At 46.7% G+C, this 24045-nt stretch overlaps 1 protein-coding gene across 4 annotated transcripts in view; it reads left to right on the forward strand.

Annotated features, from left to right (window-relative positions):
- Positions 1-647: 647 nt before the first annotated feature.
- PTCH1 (patched 1) overlaps positions 648-24045 on the forward strand; it is a 65437-nt gene continuing 42039 nt past the window's right edge. Inside the window, exons 1-3 of one of the 4 annotated variants that reach the window (XM_066257419.1) lie at positions 648-995; positions 2601-2793; positions 22460-22649. In XM_066257419.1, coding sequence (XP_066113516.1) covers positions 798-995; positions 2601-2793; positions 22460-22649 — 581 coding nt within the window. In that variant the 5' untranslated portion in view covers positions 648-797. Of the gene's footprint in view, positions 996-1730; positions 1942-2169; positions 2261-2600; positions 2794-3343; positions 3435-22459; positions 22650-24045 lie in introns of those variants that run through there. The other 3 variants (XM_066257422.1, XM_066257420.1, XM_066257421.1) reach the window with 3 other exon arrangements.

The raw sequence follows: 24045 nt of genomic DNA on the forward strand, positions 1-24045 counted from the left end.
GGAGCGAGAGAGGCGCGCTGCACGGGGGCAGAATGGTCCAGCGGGTCGGCGAGGAGCACAAGAAAGCAGAGTCCGGGATCGACCAGCCACCGCGAGTACAGCAGCCAGAGCCCGAGCAGCCCGAGCAGCAGCTTCAGGAGCCGCCACCGCCAGCAGCAGCCGCCGCGAAAGCAGCGGCGGCGGCGGCTGCCCCGGCCCGGCAGCGCTGAGACCCGCCGGGCACCCACGGACCCTGCGGCGGCGGCTCTGCGCTTGCCCTCCGCGGCCGCTCGGGCGATTCGGGAGGCACCGAGGAAGCCAGCGAGGCCGGCGGGAGCGGCGGGGATTTGCTGGCGCTTTCTACAGTGAAGGGGTCGCGGCGCGGGGCGGGGGGCGGGTAGGGGGAGTTGGGGACCGCGAGGAGCGCCGCGCGAGCGCCCAAAGGACAGGCTGGCTCCGCGCGCCGGCTTTCGCCCTCCTGAGAACTGGATGTGGGCAGCGGCGGCCGCAGAGACCTCGGGACTCCCGCGCAATGTGGCAATGGAAGGCGCAGGGTCTGACTCCCCGGCAGCGGCCGTGGCCGAAGCGGCAGCAGCGCCCGCCGTGTGAGCAGCAGCAGCGGCGGCGGCGGCGGCAGCAGCAGCGGCAGCAGCAGGTCTGTCAACCGGAGCCCCAACTCGAACAGGCAGCGGCCAGCGGCGTCCTCGCGAGCCCAGCGCCGGGGCGCGTTGGGAGCCCGCAGCGGCGGCAGCAGCGCGCCGGACGGCCCGGGAAGCCTCGGTTCCCGCGGCGGCGGCGGCGGCGGCGGCGGCAGCAACATGGCCTCGGCTGGTAACGGCGCGGAACCCCAGGATCGCGGCGGCGGCGGCAGCTGCAGCGGGGCCCCAGGCCGGCCGGCTGGAGGCGGGAGGCGCAGACGGACCCGGGGTCTGCGCCGCCTCTCCGCGCCGGACCGGGACTATCTGCACCGGCCCAGCTACTGCGACGCCGCCTTCGCTCTGGAGCAGATTTCCAAGGTGCATTTCAGACTCCTCTCCTCCCACTCTCTCCTCCCTCCTCTTCCTCTTTGGGAGCGTCCGGCCACACACGCACACACACACTCACTCACTCACTCACACACCTCTCCAGGAAAAGCAGCAGACTAGCGAGGATTGAAAAATTCAAACCCTCCCTCCGGTCCTAGGAGGAAAGGGCTGTCTGAGGTCCGCAGGGGGTGGAGGGTGTGTGTGTATGTGTGCGCGCGCGCGCGCGCGCGCGCCTCTGTGTACACGCGCCCTCCCGGCGTGCCTTTTCCGGAGCAGTGGAAAGCGGTCCACAGTGGACCACCTCGAGGGCGGCCGCCGCGCGGCACTGCCGGGAGACCCTACCTAGGAGCCCCCTCTTCCCGCACCCCTGCCCCTATTTGCAGCCCAAACCCCAGTAAGGCTGCCACATTTGTTAACCTTTTGGAAGGAGAGGCGGAGTACTGAGAGGCGGAGAAAAGGGGGGAGGGAGCCGAAATAAAGGTGGTTTCCTTTTTTGGCAGCCGGTTTTGCTTTTGTTGAGCGTGAAATCTCAGCTCCCTTAAAAATTATCCTCAGAAGAAGTCATTTCCCCTCTTCTTTTCCAGTTTTTGAGCCAGCTCTTTTCAGAGCCTGGGGGGAAAGGGAAAGTTGTAAACAAATTGCCACCTTAAATCGGCGGTCTGGGTCTGCGGAGCGGCCGGGTTCATTGTGTTTACGAGGCTCGCTGAAATGTGTGGAATCCGGGGAAGGCAAGCACCCAGACGGGGGCCTGCCGGGGCCGCGGCCAGCGCCGGGAAAACGCCGCCGCCGGGAGCAGCCAGCGCCCGGTCAGGACCCCCTCCTACGCCGGCCTGGGCCCTTCCCCTGTGCACTCCGCTGCTCTTTACGTTTAACCAGAAGGGAAGGGAAAGGAGGGAAAGATCCATGTGGCTGCCCTCTTCTGATCACAAATATTGTCGTAAGTTACAGATGGCTGCTCCACTTCCTAATTCAGCTCACACAGCGTCTCCCAACGCTATGGAAATGCGTCCCGAGTGAGCTCGGGCGACCGCGCTCACCACGTGGATCTCCTTACTACCACGCCGGCGCGGGCCAGAATGGGGAATCCCGCACTACATTGTTCCCCAAGCGCGCAAACCCCCAGCCCGCATTCCCGCGGGGGCACCCGAGAGAGATGAAGGGTGGGGCAGGATTTACGAGGAACGGAGCCGAGTTTTGCGGGTTCTTAAATGTTTGTGGGTTCCTTCGCAGGGACTACGCAGCCCCTCCCTTAGCAGGTCCTGCGTGGCTATTGCCTGTATTGAGTAATTTCTCTGCCTCAACTACCCTTTCTCCTTGTAGCCACCCTCCTCCCGCGCCCCATGCTGCACTCGGGGATGCTGCTTAGGCCACGCGTGGGGGCACCCCCGCCGTACCGAGATTCAGCTCCCACACTGCAGCCCGACTTTGATTTGATCCCAGTCTCCCCACCCCCCACGCTGCTCGTGTTCTCGCGTGTGGGCGGGGGTTCCATCCTCGAGGGCATCCCCCACGGCTTTCGCGGGATCAGCTGGCCGGTGCGTGCGCTGGCCGCAACTACCCGGCGCTCACCACTTTTCCTTTCTGCTTCATCCTCAGGGGAAAGCTACTGGCCGGAAAGCGCCGCTGTGGCTGAGAGCGAAGTTTCAGAGACTCTTATTTAAACTGGGTTGTTACATTCAAAAAAACTGCGGCAAGTTCTTGGTTGTGGGCCTCCTCATATTTGGGGCCTTCGCTGTGGGATTAAAGGCAGCTAATCTGGAAACCAACGTGGAGGAGCTGTGGGTGGAAGGTAAGAGACCCAGCACCCGGTGTGGCGCCCTCCCATCCCCCACCCCGGGCTCCTTCCCTCCCTTCCAATTGATAAAGATATTTGCCAGCATACACCTAGAGCATTTCGGTGGCGAGCGAAACCCCTTGCCTGCACCAGGGGGAATTGTTTATTGTTTGGGCGCCTGGCCGAGAGCCAGGCCCGCCCGACAAAGGCCGAGCTGTAATCTACTCGGGGCGCTGCGCAGTGCTAGGTGTTGTGGGAGAGAGCGGCGGGGCAAACGGCCAGGGCGCGGGGGCCCCTCCGCGGGACGGACCACTGCGCGGCCAGGGGCCGCGGGGTCTGCAGCCGCCGCCGCTGCCCACCTCCGCGGCGCCCGGAGAGGTGGCCAGAGGCAGGCCCCTCCGCTCCTGGCTCTGGTCCTCGGCTTCCGTCCACCCCGCCCCATCCACCGCATCCAAAGAAAAAGGAGCCGGGGCGCGGAGAAAGGCCACCCCTCGGGCTGGAGGGAGTGTGCGCGTTCCCAGCGGCTGCGGCCGCGGCGCTGGGGGCGGGGGGATGGCGGGGGGGCGGGAGCCGCTGGGGCCTGCGGAGGCGGCGGCGTGTGTGGTCCTGTTTTTGGACAGCTTTCAACTCAGAGGGAAAAAAACATTTGTCTCAAGGTACCAAAAAAAAAAAAAAAAAAAAAGCGGGGAGGTGGGGGGAAGAATTTGAAAAAGAACTGTAAAGCACAGACTGGAACGTATGTACGCGAAGTAGGTGGTTTCCATCGGCTTTTAATACTGGAATTATTCTTGATTGGGAGGGGGCTGCGTTTTACAGGCTGAAAGAAGAAATGTGTTTTAAGAACGCACGTTTGGAGGGAGGGGGCCACGGAAGCTTTCCGAGGGATTCTGGGTTCTGCCAATCTTTTAAATGCATTTCGGGGGGGGGTGTCTTTTTAAGAGTTGTCAGTTTAACTTGACCTTCCCCCTTCACGGAAACATTTTACATTCTTTAGGTGATACAGTTTTTTTTGTTTGTTTTGGGGGGCTGTATTGTTCTGTTGTCTTTTTTGGGGGTGACAGTCGTTCTATTTGGAAACATTTTTAAACCTTGTCTTGGCTCTCACAATGGGATGGGAGGGAGGGAGGCACTGAGGTAATTATATAGATATTTCAAACCGGAATATGCGGCGCATTCCTAGTGGAAGGTACCTAAGACAAAATTTGAAAGTCTGAGTTACATGCCTAATCATTACCTTTCAGAATGCAGTAGGAGAACTAATCTTGGAGAATGTTTTGTTAATTTTGCCTTGTTTGTGAAGTTTTAGCCTTCAGTATTTTGCAAACGTGGTGAAGTCTTTAGTTGAGAAGTGACAATTAAAATAATAGTCGAAATAATTAAGACCAGAAGACATTCTTGCCTTAAGTAGTTAATAACACAAGTGTTATTTGGACTGAATCCATAGGGTAATTTACATGAATGCAACCCTTCAATGTCATCGGTAGATAAAAGAAGGGTTTTATTGACGATCTATGATCTAGCAACAAATTTACTGAGTACCTGTAACATCCCTAGCACTGTCCTAGGCACTATCAGGGACACTGAAGCATATGAGACACTCCTGAGCATAAATTCATGCACTTAAAGATGCTAGGGTTAAATAGACTTGCACTAAATTTGAGCTCACAGTTGAAGTGGGTGGTGAAAGTTAAATGAAAAATGCAAAGAGCTTTCATGGAGGTGCTGAGGCAAATTAGGATGACTTGGGGGAGAGAGAGAGAGGAGGAAGGAGGGATTTCTAGGTAGCAGCTCAGAGAAGAGGATCAGGCAAAAGCCCAAATTAAGTGAACAGATGGAGACCCTTCCACAACACCCCTGCTTCACCTCCTACGGAATAGGGTGCAGTAGCTCAGGTGGGCCCTGTCAGTGCTGTAGTTTGAAAATGTGATTGGCTAGACTGTGGGGAGCTACCAGAGGTTCTAGGACAGCAAGGGGTGGAACAGAGGGGACCCCCAGCTCTGTCCACATGTTCACTTTCCACCATGTGAGCCAAGAAATGTGTTGGTTGTTGGTGACAAAAGATCATTTTTTTTGTTGTTTTGAGGAAGACTTTTCCATAGACTTGTAATGGGTTTAAAGAGAAGTAATGCAGTTTTATTTTCTTAACATTGTGTATTTCTAGTAGCAACTATGTTTCTGCATTACACAATACACTTCAGTTCAGGGAAGGAGAAGTAACATGCCAAGTAGAGTCTTACCAGGCTCCATCTTAGTACGAGTGGTAGGGGCTGACACACCTGAAACTTGGTTCATTTTGTCCACTTTGGGCCTTTGAGCTGTTTTCCTTCCCATTTCTAATTTGGTGGTTTTAGTGTGGTTCACTGCTTCTTCAGCCAAATGTTACCTACTCCATACTATCACTTGTTGAGCAACTGGCATTACCATTTATTATTATCACGTGTCTTACAACTCAAAGTTGCTATCTATTATCTTTATTTTTGTAACATGATAGCTTATGTAAAATTTTTATATATAACAACTGAATTATTGTCCTCTTTTATATGAGAATCTGTGGATCCTTCATCTCGCCATGACCACTCTGCCATTGACCACTTAAGTCAGATTTTCAACCTCTTTCATCTCATGGCTCATATAAACTACTAAAATTCTGCAGCATGCCAAAAAATATATTTTTTGCTGATCTGACCCAAAAAAAGTAGGTATAATTTTGGCTGATATACCTCCCCCCAAAAAACCCCGATAGTACTTTATCTACCTTTTTTGCTCCAAAATGAATTTTAAAAAAAATCAAATGCCTGTACTTATATACAAGTATTTCTGGTACCAAGAATTTAACCCAGCAGACGCAACCTTACTGTTGTAGCCGGACCAATAAAGTGGAACTGAATTATATGACCTATATATTAATGGTTTGAGATAACATTCACACCAGACTGCTATTGTGTTGGCTGTTGTCATTATTTTTATTTGACAGTATAAGGAAAAAGAGATCAATACCCCTGACTAAATGGTCAGGTATTGCATGTTTTCAAAATTCTTGTGGGACACCAAAACACTTACTTAAGTCAACTTGGTCTCCTGTTGCCTTGACCTTGATTTATCACTCAGTCACTCATTCACTATGTGCTATGTTTTTCCCCTGTAGAAGAAGCAACAGTTTGATAAATGCAAGTAAATCCAGCCAAGGAGACCAGCATGCCATTTTATAAATTTAAATTCAAAGTAAAGGTCTTGTTTATGGTAGTGTGAACTTAATGTTCATGTCAGCAGTAAGTAGTGTGAGATTCGATTTCAGAAATAAGAATTCACTTCTGTGTTATACTGTAGAAGAGTAAAATAAGAACTCAGAATTTAGGTTAATTTTGAACTTTAATCTTTTAAATTCTTCATCAGGATCAGCAAAGTAGTTTGTTAGATGGTATTTTCTTAATAGGGACTGTAAAAGTTCTGGGTCCACACAGGATGCCTACTACTACACTAAATAAACCAAATGACAGGTTGCATATTTGCCAAGTTAAAAAGCAATAGAAGAAAGCATAGGAGATTTTATGGGGAGAGAAATGCTGAGGGACATTTTGGAAAAGGCTATTTTTTCTGTAATTTCAAAAAATACTATGTATATATACACAGATGTAAACACATCCATAGGCAACTGAAAGTATATATATGTCTACCCACAAATACACATGTACGGTGCACAAAAGTACGTTTACAATTCATATGGAAAAAAAAAAGATAGGCCCTGGCTGGTTGGCTCAGTGGTAGAGCGTTGGCCTGGCGTTCAGAAGTCCCGGGTTCAATTCCCAGCCAAGGCACACAGGAGAAGCGCCTATCTGCTCCACCCCTCCCCCTCTCCTTCTTCTCTGTCTCTCTCTTCTCCCGCAGCCAAGGCTCCATTGGAGCAAAGATGGCCCTGGGGAGGTTTCCTTGGCCTCTGCCCCAGGCGCTAGAGTGGCTCTGGTCGCAACAGAGCCACGCCCCGGAGGGGCAGAGCATCGCCCCCTGGTTGGCAGAGCGTGGCCCCCTGGTGGGCGTGCCGGGTGGATCCCGGTCGGGCGCATGTGGGAGTCTGTCTGACTGTCTCTCCCCGTTTCCAGCTTCAGAAAAATACAAAAAAAAAAAAAAAAAAAGACATGCAAGCAGGTTATGACTACCACAATAGCTTTATTAACTCAAGAATGTCACAGTGGCACAGTGCACGCAGGTACAATCTCAGAAGTGCTCAAATTGCTAGTCTTCATTATTTACACAGTCTTACAATCTTTGAAAATCAGAAAACAAACCTGAATTTCAGTGACCTGCTTAAGTTAGCCCCACTGACTCCTGAGGTGGTTGAATTCAAATCTACTTTTGCCCACCCCTGTGTATAGATCGAGCTATCAATCTCCACTTGTTTGTGTATGCACACACTTACTACATTCATCCACGTCTGCCAAAAGGATGTTTTTTTATTTTATTTTTTAACATTGTCAGCAAATTAAAGGTATCCTTTGATTTAACTTCCATGCCTTGTTTAACATACTGGGGAAATGTAGCTTTATAAAGACAATTAATACATTGGCCCTAATGTGCGGATCAATATAAACTAGATAAGGAGGTTTGTCTCATATTTTTTTATGGCACTGGTGATAAGAATTCTTTGATCCCATTGTTAAAATATTCATATAATGATTGCCTTTTAAGAAACTGTCAATGTACATTAGATGTTAGCTTGAGTCTTAGGTCAAGTAAAAAATGTCAAACCTAGTCCTCTGGTGAATGGAGTCCTGAAGTTTGGTAACAGAAATGTGGAATGACATGGTAGACATCTGATGTTACTGAAACACATACCAGTGCCAGTAAGGTCATGGAAAGACTAATTGTTATTTAAAAATAAAAATATTTATTCAGCACATATTCTCAGTTCCGGCTCTGTTCTAGGGAGGCCCTGCTTGAAGCTCCAGGGAGATGGTGAACAGCCACAGTCTCTACCCTCAGGGTACCTCCAGCCAGCAGCAGGCTTACAGACCAATGGCAGGATGGCAGGACAGCCCTGAGGAAGGGAGCCTGAGCCAAGCACAGGAGCTGGAGCACTGAGGGTCATGGGGCATTCCAGGCTAAGGGAACATCATGGGCAAAGGCTCAGGATGGGTGTGACCTCCAAGAGAACTCTCAGTGCTTGCCTTGGTTGGAATGTCAGGTTCAAGGTAGGGAGGCTTAGAGCTTGAAGGTGTAGCCAGGTGGCAGGAAGGTTTTCAATGTGTGTTGGGGAGCTGCCAGCTCTTTTTTTCAATATTTTTTATTTTTTAGCCAGTCTTTCTCTGTCTTACGACTTGCACTAGTGTTTTTGCTCTCTGGTGCCCTCCCTGGTACCAAACCACTTTACCTGATCTCACCCTTCTGGCACAAAAGGGAAACACTTTAAGTCTTGCTTATTTCTCTGCTGACTTTTGTTTTTTGTTTTTTTTTTTCATTTTTCCGAAGCCGGAAACGGAGAGGCAGTCAGACAGACTCCCGCATGCGCCGGACCGGGATCCACCCGGCATGCCCACCAGGGGGCGATGTTCTGCCCCTCCGGGGCATCGCTCTGCTGCATCCAGAGCCATTCCAGCGCCTGAAGCAGAGGCCACAGAGCCATCCCCAGTGCCCGGGCCATCCTCGCTCCAGTGGAGCCCCGGCTGTGGGAGGGGAAGAGAGAGAGAGGAAGGAGAGGGGGAGGGGTGGAGAAGCAGATGGGTGCTTCTCATGTGTGCCCTGGCCGGGAATCGAACCCGGGACTCCTGCACGCCAGGTCGATGCTCTACCGCTGAGCCAACCGGCCAGGGCCTGACTTGTTTTTTGATTAGCACTTTTATCCTCCTATCTCCCTCAATATCTACCCCCCTCCCACTCCAGCCTCTCTTAGACACAAGTTTGTTGTCATGATATTCCAGTAATAAAATGTGCATTCATATCCTTGAGCTTTTGGGATTTCTTTTCTCAAAGTTTGCCCAGCCCCTGGCCCTTTTTACTGCAAAAGGGAACAGCCTGAGAAATGAATCCATAGTGCCTTGTGTTTGTTTAATCTCTCTGGAAGTCAGCATCAAGGGAGGAAAGCAGAGAAGGAGAAATAGAAAAAAAAGGGAAATAGAATTTTAAAAATGCCTGCTTGACGTTTTTAAGTGCTCTCAAATATATACTACCTTGCTGGCATTATACCTTCACTATTCCTGGCAATTGTAGGAGATAATTGAGCTTCACCATCCTTTCTGCTTAGAGCAGGGTTTCTCACTACTGATATTTTGGGCTGTGTAGCTCTCTTATGTGCATTGTAGGGTGTTTAGCAGCATCCCTGGCCTCTACCCACTAGATGCCAGTAGCACCCTCCTAGTTGTGATAGCCAAAATTGTGTCTAGTCATTGCCGGGTGTGTGTGTGTGTGTGTGTGTGTGTGTGTTTTGATGATGATGATGATGCACAAAATCGCCCCAGTTTAGAACTAATAGGTTTAGATAATAGATTCCAATTGAAAGACCTATATTGTGCAGATGGAGGACTTTTATTATGATGATGGAATTGTGACTGCAAATGCTTTGCCTTGAATTCAAAATAGTTTTATTCTTTAAGGTAGCTCTTCCATCCCCATATTTACTGACCCAAGGAACTAATTTTTTTTCATGCAAATAATTTAAATTTTTTTGTTTTCCTAAAAGTTAGATTAAAAATTAAATAAATATCATGGCAAGCTAGGAGAAACAGGCCATGGAAGAAAAGAAATTTCGTATCCAAGGACTTTTTCTTTAGGTGACTTAATTTTGCCAGATAGACCTTGTTGCATTTCAGCTACAGTAGGCTGAAGGATTTTAGCATGGAGATGACTTTGTGGAAAGCAATAAAAGATGCCACTGGACTTTATTCATATTGAAATAACAGCTCCTTTCCGAAGTCCACATAGCACACTATTAGATCTTTGGTGGTCTCGCTCTCCAGATGTTCCTGTCACACACCACTTTTCCCCAGGTGTCCTTACAAAGCAGAACCAGAGGGGATGAAGCATGTCGGCCAGAAAAGGGTGAGATGGTTCTGCTTTTACTGCCCTTTCCAAAGTTATCACCCAGTTTCTATTGTCTGGGGCTGTCAGTTTTGGTGAGTTTCACAAGGGACAGAAAGACAGAATGTGGTGCAGCTCCTGTGTGCTCCCTGGTTCCCTGTGCACTTTTAAAAATTAAGAATGGGTTTATTAGATGGGTGATGATTAAATTCCAATAGTGGGCGCACACCTACAGGTGGAATCAGTTGTGGTATTTCTTTCATATCTGGAGGAAAACGATTAAGACAATAATCACTTTAAAAATAACAACCTCAGATGCCTTCTCCCCAGGGCAGCTGACCCTGCGGGTCCTCCCTATCTGTCTGCTGCCTGCCACTCTTGACCTCCAAAGAGTTTAGAAGCCAGATTGGGCGATGGGGTGTTTCAGATGCACGTAGCGCCACTTGGAGGCCCCAGAAAATGACAGCTTCCAGATGTACGAACTGCCGGATCCGTTTGTTTGGATTATGCGCCACAGCTGATGGCGAGATTAACGCTGGCTGGACAAGCTATGGAAGATTTGTCTGGTTTCCACAATGCCATGTTTATATTTCATTGGGATTTCTCCTTCAAAGCTGACCTCCCTATGACCCCAGAGCTCTGTCCACTCAGGCCGAGCTATAACTTGTCTGCCCTTCTCGTGCTGTGGAATGGGGGTTTCACAGTTCTCCTGCGGAGGGGGCTGCTGTTGTGGCTGCCCCCTTCTTTGTCATGGCAGCTGTCTGCCCCGATTTAACCACCTAGGAGTAGTCTGCTCTTCTGAGGCAGAGTAGGGGTGTGTGTGTGTGTGTGTGATTTTAAAAGTGTTTTTTGTTTTTAAAACAAGGAAATATCTTTAAATTATTTACCAGATATTAATAGAGACCATATTGCAGAAATAGAGTATTTTAACTTAGTACGATTTTGACAGTATTTTTTTTTTAGATTTTATTTATTGATTTTAGAGAGAGGGGAAAGAGTAAGGAATGGGGGAGGAGTGGGAAGCACCAACTAGTAGTAGCTTCTTGTATGTGCCTTGACCGGGCAGGCCCAGGGTTTCGAACTGGCGACCCCAGCATTCCAAGTCCACGCTCTATTCACTGCGCCACTGCAGGTCAGGCTTCAGTATTTTGAAGAAGAAAAAAGTTGAGGGAGTTGCAGCTATGTGAGGTATCCATAAAAACAATCATCAACTCCAAATGATTCTATTAGTATAATGCTTATCTCCTTTGCCTCTCAATGGGTCCCAGAACCCCCTTCTGCTTCCTCCTTTTCCCTCCTCTTCCTTCTACCCACCTCCTCCTAAACTGTCCAGTTCATTTCCTCCTAATGGATCTCAGGAATGACTAGCATAAATTCTGAAATGGTAGTAAATCTGGTTAATCACAAACTGACAGAGAATTATGTAATATTTCAAACATGCTAGATTCAGAGCCGCCATTTGCATCGTTGGGGTTCTTGGCTTGGTGAGGGGTAGTAGTAGTTCCAAGATCCTGCTCTTTGATGGAGTCTTGTCAGCAGAAGATGTGCTTCCCCTGTTGAAGAGTTGTGGCATTTCTGTGGACTTTTGAGGTGACTTTAGAATCCACTGACAAGTAGAGTGTGAAATAAGTCTTGGTCCCCTGCACTTCACATGCGGTATGAAATATAGAAGAACCGGCACCGTTGTGGTTCTGAGTTGGTAAGTGCAACATAAACATGGCATTCTGGCCTAGGTTCACTGCTCCAGGCTTTCCCCCGGGGAACTCCCATCAAAACGGAAGGGAACAGGGAGCTTGGGTAGAGATGGAAGAGGGAGGACAGGTTTCCATATCCAGAGTTTGGCCAACGCCACAGCATTAACTAGTCATCCACACAAGGTCCTGGAGAGCAAAGGCTTTGCCTATGAAGGCAATCCTGGCAGCTCAGGAGGAGGAAACTCCTTGGGACTTTTTCAGTCGGAATCTTCCTTGACTATACACGGGTATTGTCAAAGGTTATCAAAATATAAATAAAATTGCTTGTTCTTTGCTTCCAAACTCTGAATTTGGGTGCTTTATGGTAATACCAGATATTTTTTCTCTCAGGGTTGGGGTTTTATCCTTTTCTTTACACTGCAATATTTGCTTTTCTGCATGCTTCTTTAAGTTTCACAGAAATAGCCTTCCAAAACAGTAGAATACCGCCATTGAGAAACTGACTTCTGCAGAGATCTTTAGGAGTTTGTTGTGCAAAAGATGCAACCTGTCCTCAGTCACTTCAAGATTATAACTGTTTTGTTACATTTGGATTTAGACATAGTTGGTGAAACAGATATCATGTGTGAGGGAAACCGAATTGTTGGTGGGCAGTCAGGTTACCTAATGAATGAACAAGCTTGTTGTGGGAGAGGTTTATACTCTGGAGTCAGGACCTTATTTCTAACCCAGAAACTCAGGTGTGAGTTGGCCCAAACAGTGCGCACTGCATGTGGGTCCCAAACACCAACTGGCTAGGATGGCAAAGCTAGTACGAGGCAAGTCTCCATGCCATGGCACAAGCTTCATTTATTGTTGTTAGTCAGGATAAATTAACAGAAAAATTGGGTTTCCCCAATTTATCATGCAAGATAGTTTGCAGTTATTGATGAAACATGTTACAAAAGTAAGCAAAAGGAACTGGAAGTGGGCTTTGTTAAGTCAATGTGCATGATTTTTTTCCCCTTAAATCATTGCTTAAGGGCTTCTGGCCCCTAGCTTAGGAATCCTGCCCAAAAATGCCAGATGTATTACACAGTCAAGTACTGCAATGTAAACACTGCTCTGTGCCATGAGGCAGGGTGGTCCATGTCCTATTTAAGAAGAGGGGAAAATTGGGAGGGAATGAGGGGGTAAGCCCTCTCTTCGCAATGAGCACAGTAGTGGTCCTGTCGTTTGTGTGTTTGGCTGCTCAGACAAGATTTGGAACTACAGATGAATTCATGCTTTAGACTGGCAAAGAAAAGCAACTTGAATAGGGATGCCAAGGAGAGCAGAATGTGGCTTGGGTAGTATTGCTTCATTGGGTCAGATAAGTCTATCAAATGCTGAACTGAATGCAGAGATGCTGTTATAAGAAAGCTGTTGACCACATAGTTCAATTGAAAGTCGAGTAGAGCAAGTGGAGGAGAGACCAGCTTTCTTCATGACTTCTCCTATTTGGTGGGTGCACCTTTTGTTTTGTAGCACTGTGGAATAGCCCAAGATATGTTGCAAAATAAATGGCCTTCCACTAAATGTAAGTAAAGGCTCTACTAATAATGACCATATGGAGGTGAGAAAGCAGCTGGGCACTTTGGGCTACCCCTCGGGTGGGACACTGTACAGTGTTGCCCGTAAATCAGGAGATTGGGATGCCTAGATGTCACCTGTACATCCAAATCGTCTCATGCTACTCAGTCTTTAGATGGACTAAATTTAGAGATTTTAAAAGTTAATATGAAATTATTTTTGTAAATTAGTAGGAAAATGGGTTTCAGTTTGAATTTGGGGAATTGTTAGAACAACTTGCAGTAATAGTATACTGATTGAAAAAATCAGTTCTGTAGAATGGTTCAAGAAAATTGCTTTACAACATAGCGATGATAAAAGCAGGAATTTGGAGGTTAAGGAAAATGTCAGTTATTTGACTTCCCCTACCCCGGCACCACTTTTTCCTCCTTTTTTTGAATTCTGCCATTTTCTGTACCCCCATTCTCTGATTTCCTTTGCTCCTTTAATGGGGAAACCAGAAAACTTTACAAAATAGATGTAAATCTCAGTGTATTTTTACATAGAGGCTTTCTAAGAGAGAAAATAAAAGAATTTTCCCTAGCTGCCTAAGAAATGCTTTCCTCTTACCTGACCCCCCCTCCCCACCGCCCCATGAGGTTTATACATTGTTGTAATAAATTTTAAAAATAGCAAATATGATTCCATCATTTCAGTCACATGTGATCCAGAAAAAAAATCGCGTGTGTTTAATATCTTGCTTAATTGCAAACAAAGCTTATACTTTCAGAGCATTGGGATTAGGACTAAATATCTATTAACTGTTCTTTCTAGAGATTTGGGGACTAGGATGACCCCCCCTTTTTTTAAAATAGGCTACAGTTTCACATGGCTCCCAAAAGAAATCCCTCTCCCTTTTTGTTTCCCACACCAATTGATTTATCATTTTGCTTGCAAGCAGATCCAGAATGTTAGGGCAAGAACACACTCACTTTTTTCTCGTAACTTTTTTGTTGCGGACCGAAACCAGTTGACTTGAATAAATTTTTCTGAGGCCTGAATGTAGCCAGCAACGTGGAAAAATCTTGCCATTCAGGGCCGCCTGAATGTACAGTTCAGCCACACAGTAAGCTGCATTGGTAGGCACTGGACTGCTAAATACAACCATTTTTCGCAGCAGCGAGTTAGACAGGTGATTAGCATAATTAGCACCGAGCAGCTATACATATGGTAATGCTGAGTGTGTAAATGCCAGCTGCGGTGTAAAATTTATGTCAGGGGTCGGCAGGGCTGTGCGAAAGTATTGTGTTCCAGCTGCAGGTCAGGGCCGCCAAAGCTTACCTCCTTTTCTCTTGTTGGTGAATACGCCAAACAGAAGAGAAAGACAGAAATATAACAGATACGGCTTTGATGGAATAGCCCAGTTCTGTGCAAGAGGGACTGTTCTGTAAAACACACACACACACACACACACACACACACACACTTGCACACACTTGCATAAATCCCATTACTTTCCCTACAAATTGTGTTTACTTCATGCAGGGTCCACAGAAGCAGGGACCAGGATGGGGGCTTTGGGTAGGTGAATGGGCCAAATGGCTTCCTGGGAGGACAACTTTAAGAGTTGTGCTTCTGTTTTTCTCATCCTCAGTGCCCCCTCCCCCATTCCCTTCACTACTGCTGCCCACAGTGGTTTCCTTCATGTTAAAGGGGAGTGGGATCCCCACTGGATGGGATAGTGTTTGTCCTTTAGAAGAATTGGAAACAACTACCAGAAGAGGCATTAGTTCACATTGAGCATAATTTAACTTTACAATAGTGTGATGCTTCCCAAATTTCTTAAGTGGTTTTACCAAAGGGCTAAAAGTTTCTCTGTGCTTTGGGGCAGCCATGCTTACCATTCCATCAGACCCGTTAGACAAGAAAAGAATTATATAGTTTTCCTGTTTGAAAAGAGGATAGTCTTGAATGGCTCACACCCTTGGAAGTACACAATGGGGGAATTTATTGCTATGACAAGTTTGTGTATTTTTGTACTTGAAGCATTTTTTCCTGCCACATCCCCATCAGTACCTCCCCACCCCCCATGTTTGGTATCTATAAGAAGTGATAGTGACAGAATATAGCTCACACCACTGACCTGGTGATGAAACTTCCTCACTGCACCAGGGGGTCCTTATGCATCATTTCCTAATCCAGCTAATCCTGATGACAACAAAATCATGAAAGTGGCCCCTAGTGACTGGCGTCTTCCCACAAAGATGCAGAGGGAAGTGTCGGTTGTGGGGTTGTGGGAGATAAATTAAATTGGGTGATCCTGTTGTTTCCTAAGGGCAGAGCCTGTGTCCGAAGGTGAGGACTCACACTATCCACCCCCCCTCCCTTCCAGTGAGGCTCAAGTAGGAGGCCAGTGAAAAGAGCCCCAGTGAGACAATAGCCAGAAGACTGTTGAAAACAGCAAGGACTGTGAGGAGAGGTGATGTCAGCCCCACAGAAGTAGGAGAAGGGAACTGGGGTTAATGTTATGCAGCGGTCTGAATGCTGGGATAGAGAGCCCACTGCCATGCAAGCATTTGGGTTTTGTTGTTGTTATCAGCTTGTTCTGTTTATTTTTTAAATGAAGACTTTAGTAGGCCTCAACTAAAAACTTAGAACTTAATAACAACACACTGTTTCTTGTCCCTGGGTGCTGTTTCCCGGTCCAGCCCTCCCTCTGAACGCGCATGCTGTGTGATGGACCCTCCTGGGCTTGCTCAGCTCCTGCAGAAAGATGAGCTTGGGTTTTCATAACTTTTTTTGTTTGTAGCACTTGAGTATTCAGGTGAAATCCTGGGTCCTGGGACAGTTCAGAGCTGGCCAGGTAGGCAGTCAGGAATAAAGTAGAGCTCTACTCTGCTGTGTCCTGCCAGCAGGCAGGGACGTCCTTGGGTCTGTAGGCTGTGACTTCACTTGGCCTGTCTTAGGTGGGGTTTGACCGCAGCCCTCATTTATTTGCACAGTAAGTTGCTAGTGAAGAGTGGGCCTCCTTGACAGATGCGGTGTCATCTTGGGAGTTGGTGGCCCTGTAAGAAATACTGGGAGGTGAGGGGGACCATGGCAGGCAGCAAGTCCAGTGCATGCAGAGTGCTGGGGTGACCTGATTGTGTCCGACAGGGCGAATGGTTGGCTCCAAGGAAGGCCATTCAGAGGAAGCAGCCTGGGCTGTAACAGATGGCACCACAGACAGCTGTGGGGGCTTGCAGGCAGCAGACGCATGCTCCAAACCAGCCAGCCGCCAGTGACTCTTGCCCACCCCCCACCCCCCACCCCCGCCGCCACCTCTATCTCTGGGGAGGGGTAGGGATATATGTCCTGCTCTTGTCTTGTTTTTTTGTGGTTTTTCATCTCACTGGGCTCCCTTCATGAAGGCAAATTCTCTCTGGGCTATCTGATTCTAGCATTTTCCCATGGCAACACCCAAGGGCACAATCCCACAAGGAGAAAAACAGCCCAGAAGCTTAAGCAGCAGTTGGCTAGTCATGAATAAAAGAGATGGGTGGAAGAGGACTGAAACTCACAGTCTAGGGGTTTGCAGCCGATTGCCCAAATTACTGAATCTTTATTGTTTTCAAGTTAGAAAATGAGCTGGTATTCATAGTTTTGTAGTTATACTCTTTTTAGAGATTTGTACCTTTCTCACCCTTGCTGTATCTAAAGGCATACGTTGGAAGAGGGCATACGCAGAGTAACGGGGGGGGGGGGTATCTTTAGCGGCTGTTAGATAATTCATGGGATTAATCAAATGCAAATGCTACACTTGCATATACACAGACCCCATTTTCCTAATTGGACTCTGAGTGGGTACTTTTCAGCCTGAAAGGGTCATTTGTTTTGACTGATTGACTTTGAGGCTTTGGGGAGAATTAATATCTTATACAGATGACTGCCTGTTCCCAAGCCTCTGTATTGAGGCTGTTCATTTATTTATTCATCCAACACCCCAAGTATGCCCCCGTGAGCCTGGCGTGCCGAGGTGAGCGGGCAGTGGACAGCGCCTCCCTGAAAGGACTTGGAATTTATTGGGGAAAACACTTTGGTTGGTCACCCAGATTATCTTTTTGTGGATCACAATAAGCTTTTGCAAAAAGCTTTTTTTTTTTTTTCATGAATGCCACAGGCATGTATTAAGCCCTATGCAGACAGCTGTGCAGAGGAATGATAGAGCAGGAAGATGTCACAGAGGGGGCGTCTCTGGTCTGCCATGGATTGGAATAGCATGTGCCCAGCCATGGACCCAGCATGGAATGATTACATATATGTGCCAGCCCTTCTTCATCTTGGAAGACCATACTTGGTTTGATTTGGGAAAGAGAGGATCAGCAGAACTTGATCAAGAACTTATTTGCAGAAGTGATGCTCTTTATCCCACCTCTTTCAAAGAATTGGTTTAAGCCTCAGATTTGTGGAGAACATGGTAGAATTTGCTAAAAAGAGGCTAGGGGCTGCTTGTTCTTTGCCTTCATCTCTGCCTACCCTGGGGCCAGAAAGAAAATAGGGCCTGTCCACTGCCACCCATGGGGCTGTACTGACAAACTGGATTGCCTCAGTGGCAGTGATGTAGCGCGGTTGTCCTTTAAGTAAAAACACCAGTTATTTGCCCTGTGTAACGTACTTCCATGCATTCTGAAGGCTCTAGCTGTGGGCTTAGTTTAGGCTGGTATGTGAGATTTGGCACTGCAAGACATGTTTCCTCAGCTGGTGCTCAGAAGCCCCAAGGCTTGAAGGGTGGTTGGACTCAGGGTTAAGGGGTTTGTTCTGCCTCCTGTACCTGTATAGCCAGTTCTGTCATCACCCAAGCTCTGCATCTATGCTTTCTCGTCTGTAATTGGGTGCTAAGATAGACCCTGTGATATACGAATAAATGAACAGTACCTGATCAGCTACTGTATTAAGGGTTTGAGAAATTTCACATTATTGTCAATCCTTTGAGTTTAGTAAAAGCATTTTTATCCAATTATTATTATTATTATTATTATTATTATTAAGTGAGAGGCAGGGAGGCAGAGAGACAGACTCCTGCATGTGCCCTGACTGAGATCTACCCTGCAAGCCCACTAGGGGGTGATGCTCTGCCCATCTGGAGCCATTGCTCTGTTGCTCAGCAACTGAGCTATTTTAGCACCTGCGGGGAGGCCATGGTGCCTCCAGGGCCAACTTGCTCAAATGATCATGGCTGCGGGAGGAGGAGAGAGGACATAGAGAGAGAAAGAAGAGGGAGGGGTGGAAAAGCAAATGGGAACTTCTCCTATGTGCCCTGACCAGGAATCAAACCTGTGACTTACACATGCCAGGCTGACACTCTAATGCTGAGCTAACTGACTAGGGCTTTATCCCATTTTAATGAAGAACATTACTGTGGCTTAACTATATCATGGACTCATCCCAAATCTCAGTACCATTGGAACTCAGAACTATGATCTTCTGACCCCCATTTTCATCACCTGTCTATTCCAGCTTATCCCAGTTTGATGGGGGAGTGTCACTAAGCAAAATATTTATAAATAAGTAAATGAGCATGAAAGAACTCTGTAAGTTGAAAACACCACACTAGTATAAAGATTATTTTGTGTCCCAGGATCCTGAGATAACTTTTTTTCCAGAGCCTTGTTGAGAGAGGTGGGTTATTCTATTGGAGAAGGAAAAGAATATGAAGACCCAGTATGACAGACAGGCATGTTATTTTTGCATTGAGCTTGTTTTTAATTCTGATCCCTACCAAGTAGCTTTCATATTTATTTTTATCTTGTCACATAGAAGTCTTGAATTATGCATATTCATTGCAGAAAAACTGAGAGATAACCCCTAAAAACGGAAGCTGACAAATATTACCAATAAACCAACACCCAGCAATCGTGGTTGTTCACATGGCTGTCAGTATTCCTACATCTATGTCACAAACACCAGATCTTGTGTTTCATTCTGCTCAGCAGTCAAAAATGACCATGCATTATTTCATGAACGTTCAGTTATTTTAAAAATAGTAGAGACTTTGACCTTGAAAATGGAAAGAAGAAAAAAACACCATTTCCCCCAGGTCACACCTGTGATTTCATTCACTTAAAATGGGTTCTGTGCGGCTTTCTGAGAGCCCAGCTTCATACTGGTGCTTGATTAAAGAAGCCAGCAAGATAAGGAGCAGCTCTGGTTGTCACCCAGCTATGATTTAGGATAGGAGCGAGGCTAGCAAGTCAGGGGAATCCATAAAACTACTCTGTCCAGAGGGGTTTCTGTTTCTGAATTGGATGCTTGTTCCAGAGTGCCTTGGGTGAGTGCTGATGTAAGACCACAGGAGTGCTGTGTGGTTTGTGACAGGTACAACCGAGAAGGAGTGAAGTAGACCTACCCTTACGATCAAGTTGATGACATTGTTATGGTGTTGCCAAGCTCCAGCCATGCTTGCCTCCTTTCTCTCCCTGCAGAAGCCAACCCCCAGGGTTTCGCAGTTGCCAGTTCTTCTGCCCAGAACACTGTCCCCCCAGCTCTTCAAAGTTCCTTCCTTTTAGGTCTTCCCTGGCCGCTCCATTTGAAGTGGCCTGCCCTGCCCACCACCCAGTACCTCAGAAGGCATCACCATCTTCATGTCCTCCATGGTACTTATCATGTCATGAAATTATTTTAATTGCTTGCTTTTCTGCTGTCTCCTTCACTAGCCAGCGAGCCACTTGAAGTGAAGAACACACTGGTCTCATGCACACAGCACCCCACAGCTTAGCACACACCCCCAAATGGAATGGACCCCATGGGTGAATGAATTGTGTGGCCACCATTTGTCATGTAAAAAATACTGGAATAGTTTTGCAAAAAATTCCTACTTAAATAGAAGATATGTTAAGTAAAATATGGTCATGTAATATGTAAAAATAAATGGAATTTAACAATACTCAAAAATAGGAAATAGCATAGGTGGTTGAGGAAATTTTAGAAGTGAGGGTCTTCCAACTCTAGTTGCCTAGTCCACCGATAATGATAAGTCTTATCTTGGTTGAAACTGGTTGTCACATTAGCAAAACATTTATCACTTGTGCAAAGAGATGGAAGAGCAAAAAGGTTTTCGATTCCAGAGACTTAAACATACACACCTTTATTAAAACGTGTTTATTTAAATATACGTCTAAAAAGGTGACCTCATGGAGCCCCTGAGGTACATTTTACTTTCTGTAGGAAATAGCATCATTTCTGAAAACCCCTGTGGTAAAATAACCTACTGTGAGGTTGCTTTGGAAGGCTGCAAAGTTCCCAGTGGCCAGAAACTTGTATCTGATTTTTTGTGTGTGTGCACTCCTCTTGGGTCATCCCCTTACTAGGGTTACAGGCTGCTCTGTGACCCAGGGGGGAGAGGGGCCCGTTGTTCTTACCTCAGGGGTTTCATTCACCTAAGTTTTAAGCTTCAGTAAAGGGAAGAGGAAGTGCTGCTCTATAAGCAGAATGAGAAACCTTGTGCCAGACAGTGCTTGCAGAGGCAGGTGGACATACAAATGATGCATAGGTGTGCACCACAGATGTCCTAGAGCCAGATGAAAGGAAGAAGTTGAGCTTTTTTATTTTTCCCTCCGTAAAAGGTGTTTGGAGCTGCTTAGTGTGCTTTTCTGGGCAAATAATTGACTTTTTAGCATCAGACTACTTTTCTGTCTTTAGAGAAGGTGGGATTTAGTGTGATTTAGCTCACCATTTAATTGGTTAAAAGTAGTTTGTTGTGATTTCTGCTCAGGGAGCCGGCCAGACCCTGGCTGCCGGCAGCTCTACTAGTGGGGTACCCTAAAAGGGAAGGGCCTGTGGCATTCTGTAAGTTTATCCTGAGCTGCCAGTTGTTTTCCTTTGCTCTTTCTTGAACTTCAAGTTGATTGTAAGTTCCTCCCTAATTCCCCGGGGCATTTGTCAAAGTTCTGCCTGAGGAGTCTTCCTATGTAATGTGACCAATTGATAATTTCCCTCTCACCCCCTCCCCCTCCATCCCTCCTGTCTAGCACACAGGGTCTGCTCAGCCTCAGCTCTGAGCCGTCTGGGTGAACCCACACAGATGATGCTGCCAGTCTGTGACTCTGGACTAGTTTTCGCAAGGAGGGCATTACTTGCTTTTCAGCCTATCTCCTTGTTTATAAAATATGCCAAGAGAACTAAACAGCCCGTAGTTCCCAGTACTTATTTCCTTGCCCAAACCATATGTTTATGTCCTTGAATACTAAACTGAAGAAAAAGGATTCCTCCTCATGGGAAAGCTGCAGTGATCACTGAAGGCTCTTTCTGAAGGATATAGCTAAAGGTCTGCCTCTTGGCCAGCGTTCAGGATGAGTGCCTTTAGGAACTCGGAGACTTACTTGTGGGCCCTAGAGCGTGTGTGGGGAGGGGGCTCTAGTAGTCTCTGCTGCTCCCCACAGCCCCTAACCCTTGATTGCAGAGGGTCAAAGGGCCCTTCAGAGCTTCACCTCACCACTCCCTCTCGCCACACACCTGTCCCTTGACTAGTGAAACTCCCTGCCATACCTCCCAGCCAGATGCAGCATTCTGAGCTTGGCTTGTTCTAAAACCTTAATAACTGGCACACAACCTCGACTTGAGGAAGAAGGCTAGAGTAGTTTGCAGCAACAGCATCACCTGTGTCTGGTTGTGCTGGCTTCTAGCACGCCCAGCATTGGCTGGCCTGCTGGACTGCAGGCGTGGTGCTGGGCCAGGGGTTCTGGCTTCAACAGCAGGTTCAGGATCACCTGAGGGGCTCCCAGAACACAGGCTGCCCACCCCCAAGGCGGCTCAGTCTGGCCCCTGTGTTTTCTGGACGTTGACCAGGTGACTGATAGAACCAGGTTCCAGGTCCTGTTCCCTGTGTGCATCTGACGGGATTCCCATTATTCTATTTTCTCCTGGCAAGTTTTGTGCTGAATACACATTTGTCACCTTTCACTGTTTCTTTTTCCAAGAGGAGAAACATTTCCTTGTTACCTTTGCCAAATTATTTAGGAGGAGATTGTAAATTGAAGCCATTTATCTTGAAATGTGCTATGGGGGCACATTGTTTTTACAAGTGAAAGAAATTTAACAGTGGTATTTGGTCTGGTCTGCAAGGAAAAGGTATCTCAAGTTTTCTGGCCTCTCCCCCTTTGTACATGCAGTGCGCATTAGTAGGAAGACACATTACATGGGAAGATACAAAGCATGCATGCATTAGGTTTGCATGTATGACAGGCAGTAGTCCTTAGTGGGTTTTAGTGAGTATTTTTTTTATGTTTATTATTGAGAAAGTTCAACATTGCTAATAACAGTAATGTTACTGTTGCTCCTCAAACATCAGTGATACCTTTTCGTGACCAGAATTTATGTATCTGGTATCCTCTGCTTCTCAATGAGGTTAACAGATAAAAGGTGAATTTGTGGGGATTTTGCTGTTCTAACTGAAACCTGTACATGTTTGTCAGTTGGTGGACGAGTAAGTCGTGAATTAAATTATACTCGCCAGAAGATTGGAGAAGAGGCTATGTTTAACCCTCAACTCATGATTCAGACTCCGAAAGAAGAAGGTGCTAATGTCTTGACCACAGAAGCGCTCCGCCAACACCTGGACTCAGCTCTCCGGGCCAGCCGGGTCCACGTATATATGTATAACAGGTGAGGTGATGGGAAGAGGCTGCCGGCTTCGGCTCCTTTATTTTAGTAAATAAAGTTGCCCTGGAAATATACATAGGGTGTTAATTCAAATATATATATATATATATATATATATATATATATATATATATATTGCATCAACTCATTGTTTCACCCAGTTATTCCATTTAATTGTGTACTCACTAATTGCTTCTCATACATGCCTTGACTCCCTAGGACGATGCTTGGTCCACTGAGCCACCTGGCCAGGGCCTCACATAGTTTTTTTAAGGAAATGATTTTTTATTTTTATCTTGATTCATTTCCAGAGTTTGGTAACCAAACACATGACTTAATAATATATTACCAGTCAGCATTTTGGCACTGGACCCAAATGTTTATGATTTTTCAAGTAGCCATTGGATGGCTTTACATGTATTCTGAAGGTGCTGCATCACCTGCGATGTTTTTAGAACAGTTAGACTGAATTATCTTTGATCAACTTGCAAGGGGTAAGAAAAGAATAGCAAAGAAAAAGATGAAAGAAGTCACTGGCTCATTACTTTGTATTCACTGGAGATATTGATAGTTGTTAGTTTCTGTCACAAAGCAATTAGGGGCTTGAGCCACTATGGTGAATCCCTGCTGATAAGAAGGTGCAATAAGGTATGTATAACCCTGTAACATCATAGCTAATTTAACAATGCTGTGGGATAGTAAAAGCACAGGAAGAGTTCTGGAACCAAACTAACAGCACTTTTCCTTTTCTATTTGAACTGGGGCATATCAGTGCAGGGCTCACGTCTTGTCCATTCCTAAACAGCATTTAGGTCAGGGCAGGACTTGGAGTTTGTTGGTTGACTGGCCACCTGAGCTGATGAGTTTAACTGGATCTTCTCCCCGAACCATTGAGATGACCATTACTAAACATTTCCAGGGAAACACTGAGTTGACATTTTTATAACTCCATCCTGCCCCCGTAGGCCTTCAACACCTCTCAACTGAGTGGTTAGCGGGTACGATTTATTTTTCACTGGGGAGGTGAGGAAGTGGCAGTGTAGACATAGTGGCCAGGCAGAAGGAGGAAGAATGAAATGAGAATCTGCACTTCTCTCTGTTATAACCTCAGGTCTGCATGGACTTACCTGGATTGGCTATAAAACCCACCTAGCTGGAGACAGGATCCTAGGGACCAACAGGACCTGTGACAAGACATAGGTCTTCAGCATACTCTTATTTCCTCATCTGTAAACCAAGTTTTGATCGTGTTTGCTCAGTTACCCTCAGGAGGTTCCCAGAACAATATTGGATATGTATATCTATGAAAGGGTTTTGAAAATGTAAGGGGATGTATTTTAACGCTTCTGTCAGGCAAACCTGGGCCGAGAGTGCGTCAGCACAGCCCTCCTAGTCTGTC

This window comes from Saccopteryx bilineata, chromosome 2, assembly GCF_036850765.1.
Source record: "Saccopteryx bilineata isolate mSacBil1 chromosome 2, mSacBil1_pri_phased_curated, whole genome shotgun sequence".
Taxonomy (NCBI): domain Eukaryota; kingdom Metazoa; phylum Chordata; class Mammalia; order Chiroptera; family Emballonuridae; genus Saccopteryx; species Saccopteryx bilineata.